This window comes from Dysidea avara, chromosome 3, assembly GCF_963678975.1.
Source record: "Dysidea avara chromosome 3, odDysAvar1.4, whole genome shotgun sequence".
Lineage (NCBI taxonomy): Eukaryota > Metazoa > Porifera > Demospongiae > Dictyoceratida > Dysideidae > Dysidea > Dysidea avara.
In genome coordinates this window covers 3790785-3794671 of record NC_089274.1, presented here as the reverse complement: position 1 = coordinate 3794671, position 3887 = coordinate 3790785, and the positions used below count along the sequence as shown (strand labels likewise).

At 37.6% G+C, this 3887-nt stretch overlaps 1 protein-coding gene across 1 annotated transcript; it reads left to right on the top strand.

Moving 5' to 3' along the window:
- The first annotated feature begins 1431 nt into the window (after positions 1-1431).
- Positions 1432-3155, top strand: LOC136251771 (uncharacterized). Its single transcript, XM_066044184.1, has 5 exons — positions 1432-2261; positions 2314-2507; positions 2561-2686; positions 2748-2810; positions 2869-3155. Exons 1-5 carry the CDS (start codon positions 1712-1714, stop codon positions 3025-3027), a joined length of 1092 nt encoding a protein of 363 aa, XP_065900256.1. The 5' UTR covers positions 1432-1711; the 3' UTR covers positions 3028-3155.
- The last annotated feature ends 732 nt before the right edge of the window (positions 3156-3887 follow it).

The window sequence follows — 3887 nt, the reverse complement described above, 5'->3', positions numbered from 1 at the left end:
GGTCTTACTCCAATTTTTGATACAAAACAGTTTGTGTATTTCTACAGTTTCATCAGCAGTGACTCTGCATGCCGCTAATTTGGAGCTGGATGATATCCATTCTGAAAAGCTGTACACTGATGCAGCAGATTGCGAACCTCAGAATGATGGATATCGTGATGATGTGAATATCAATGAAGTGCCTGGTTTTTTAGAAATGCAGCTTTCAAGGAATTCATCAAAATTAAATTACTTACTGGTTATGTTTGGAAAGCATATGATTTATGCTACCAGAAGCACGGCAATAAGACTGCAGTGTTACCTTGGTGTAGTGTTATTGAGTTTTATCGACCACCAAAGTGAAGTTAATCCTTGTGTTTTCCTTCATTATTGTGACCCTCCACCCTCTGTGAAGGATATTGCTGAGATGTACAAGTACATGAACAATGATATGACCCAACTGACTATTGAAAGAAGTTTCCTATCTGGTTGTCTCTGTTTTAAAGACTTGGTACCCCAGCACAGTAACTCCAGTCTCAGAGATCCTGTACAGTTTTACGTGAAATATGTACCAGTTGGTTTAGATACAAATCAACAGCATTCATATATTTTGCATTTTCTCCATTACAGCAATCCACCACCATGTTTGAAAGAAATGAAATTATGGAATAATCTCTGTCTACTGCTAACTGTACTATCCAAACCGCATGTTAGTACAGTATATTTTTATTATTTTAGTAACATTCCATTTTCTAATGTTGCTCTACAATCTATTTGTGCTGATAATATCAAACGAACTAGACCTGGCAATATCTCAAGAGTTAAAAGTGGTACTACTTCTGCACAGCAACCTAGTGTACAATTGACCTGTAAACTTACTTTACTTGCAGCTGATAAAGAATGCAGTTTTAAAGTTGAGACTAAGACAACAGTGAGTGTTTTACCACGTTGTAATGAAGTCAGAAGTTATGCTAGAAATGCAGACACAGCAAAGCAAGAATTAAGTTTTTTGCCAGTCAGAGAAGTAACCGACACGGATGCAAGGCACAAGCTTTGGGATAGTCAACCATGCATTGCTCACTATAATGACCCTTTTCCATACATGCAAGCAGTACACTGGTTTAAAGTCAGTGATGACACGCTTGGTACTTTACTAACTGAGAAATCCAATGTTGGTTTAGGCAATTCTCAGATGACAAGCTTGCAGGATTTTACAAGAGCAGCATCGGTTGCTGTTAAATGTCATTTACAAGACAAGCAAGAATGCTGGTGTGCTATTGTGTTTTGCTACCCACACAATTCTGACCCACCAAGATGCCTTCTGTCCTGGAATCTTGAAAAGCCACAAATGATAATGCAAACTGATTACAAAGCAAAGTCAAGTTCTCTGCCACAAGATTACGCTATTGATTACAAAAGAATTGCCATTATAAAGTATTACAATGAGAAGAAATTGCCAGTTTCAGATTTTAGCCTGAGAATAAATTCCCAAGACAGTGCAGGAAAAATAGAGATCTTCATTAGTAGTGCAAAAATAGATCACTTGAAATGTAATTTTTGGACTGTACAGGACTTCATCACTAGTGAGGATTCATGGCAAGGAATCCGAATTGGCAGCACACCAAATTTCTCCCACTACCCTGATCCCCCAAGGTGTCCACAAACTCACGGTGAGTATTATGCCATACGATGCAGAACTGATTGCAAAATCTTCCAACTTGACAGTGACCAGATGTGCATTTATGCAAATTTCAAATCAATTACAACACAGATGGATATCAGAGCTTCTCTGAGTAAACCTTGTAATGAATTGCTACAAGACCTTGGCATTAAACAGAAGCTTCTATCAGGAAGATTTTGCAGTCGAAGCTTGTCACCACAGCAATGGATGTACACCGTACATTGCTCTGAAGAGTCGACAAATAATGCAACTAGACTGCTAAAGTTTGTACTTGGCTATTATCTGCTTTTCACAACTACTGAAGTTCTATTAATCAACATGCATTCTGAAACATACAATGATCTAGTATGCACACTTTTGGATAGCCAACCCATCTCTCCCAAGACTAACCAAGCAAACTGGAGCACTAACTTTTTGTGCACACATTTTACTGACAGATTAGTGACACTAAACTCCTGCCCATCTTCAGAGGTATTTTTACATGATAGAAACCATTCTCTATGCCATTGTATGGAAACAGTCTACTGGCTTATGCATATGAATAGCTGCACTGATGGGAAGGTGTTGAAGATTGCAAGGAGACACAATGCAATGCCAACAAGTAAGACTAACATTTACATATTAACCAGATTATCAATTATTATAATATACAGGTTTTTTTATAAGCAGTGATGAGTATTCTAGCAGTGAACGAGGGATTGGCAAGCATGTTGTAGCCTTGGAGTTTGCACACGAGAGTCCTCCCTTCCACTTCTACTTTCCTCCATCATCTAGTAATGATAATAGTATAGATGCCAGAATAACTCCTCAGACTACAGAAGCCAGTTTGGTTCCACACAATACACAGGTAAGGATGACTCATTAAGGTGAGAGCTTATTTCATTTTATTGACATTTCTAGTCTCTAGCTGAAGATCCTCAAATCACTGATGACAAAAAAATACCTGCTGTGTCGTTTTCTTCCAGTGTTGTTAGTTTACCACATTTCACAACTTCATGGGGAACAGGTGGCAATAACATTTGTGGGGTATGTATAAACTTTGCACTCTTGTGTACAGGTTCATGAACTTGTGTATTATGCTTTACAGGTTATGGTGTCTCCAGAGCCTGACTTTGTAAGTAATGATGACCAGCTCTGCCTGGCCGTACAGGTAACAGAGCTAATGTGTACTTTGTATACTTAATAATGATGATGTGTAATTCATCTAGGCAACAGATGATGAAAAAACAGCCATGCATAACACTGTATTACAAGCCCATAATAATAGAATTGTGTGTACTGTTGGTGTGCAGGATGAAGGAGAGTCAGACACAGATTCCAGTTGCACACTACAGCAAGAAGAATATGAGCTGCGTAGCCTGCGTTAGATATGCATATTTTCACTAGCATTTGATTGTTGTTTGCACATAAGCTGCACTTTAATAGGGATTATTTTTGAAACAGTTTTGTTGCTATAAAGTAATGTTTGCTTGCACTCCTTGATTTATCGATAGCACTATTTTCATCATTATTGGTATATAACTACAACTATAGCAGTATGTATCTGATTTGGACATATTCCGTTCTAGTGTAAGGTGTACCGTCAATTGTCTTTTAATTTAACCTGGTTGTGGAACAACTGATGTGGACAGTTTATAGCTAAGCATTCTTTGTCTCAAGCACACTTTAATAGTTATATGTACAAGATCATGTGCCATATTCTCTCAGCAAGTTAGCTCAAAATTTTGTAATTTGAAAATAGCAAATACTCCTGCAAGATTGGTGATAGTTACGTGGTGGTGTAAGTCCTTAAGCCATGACAGGAAACAATACACTACACTAGTAGCACATATGCATACTAGCTACACCATACACGACCATAAAGAAAATGGAAATTACAAATATATGTAAGTACACAGATGTAACATAATGATTCCAGCTATGGTATTATAAGTACTAGAATAAAGAACTTATATAGACCTCAAGAATTGCTCTCCTCTCTATATATGGCGCTTCAGGAGGTTACCTCCTACTTCCTGATGGTATATATATTACAATATGAAATGGGTAGTCCAACTCTATGCACTGCATTAAAAGCATCAATGAGCTGAAAACCTCAGCTCTCAACTATGAGCTAATTGTGCAGATCATTTTTCTGTAACTGACAATGTATCATCATTTCTACCCAGTTGGTAGTTTACAAATATACTTACTAGATGGATGCTAAAAGCGCCTGATGATAACGTAG

Coding starts and splice junctions, on each gene's coding strand:
- LOC136251771 (XM_066044184.1), top strand. CDS start 1,712: ATGTGCATTTATGCAAATTTCAAATCAATTACAACACAGATGGATATC. Junction 2,262..2,313: donor ACACAATGCAATGCCAACAA/GTAAGACTAACA, acceptor TATAATATACAG/GTTTTTTTATAAGCAGTGAT. Junction 2,687..2,747: donor GTGGCAATAACATTTGTGGG/GTATGTATAAAC, acceptor TATGCTTTACAG/GTTATGGTGTCTCCAGAGCC.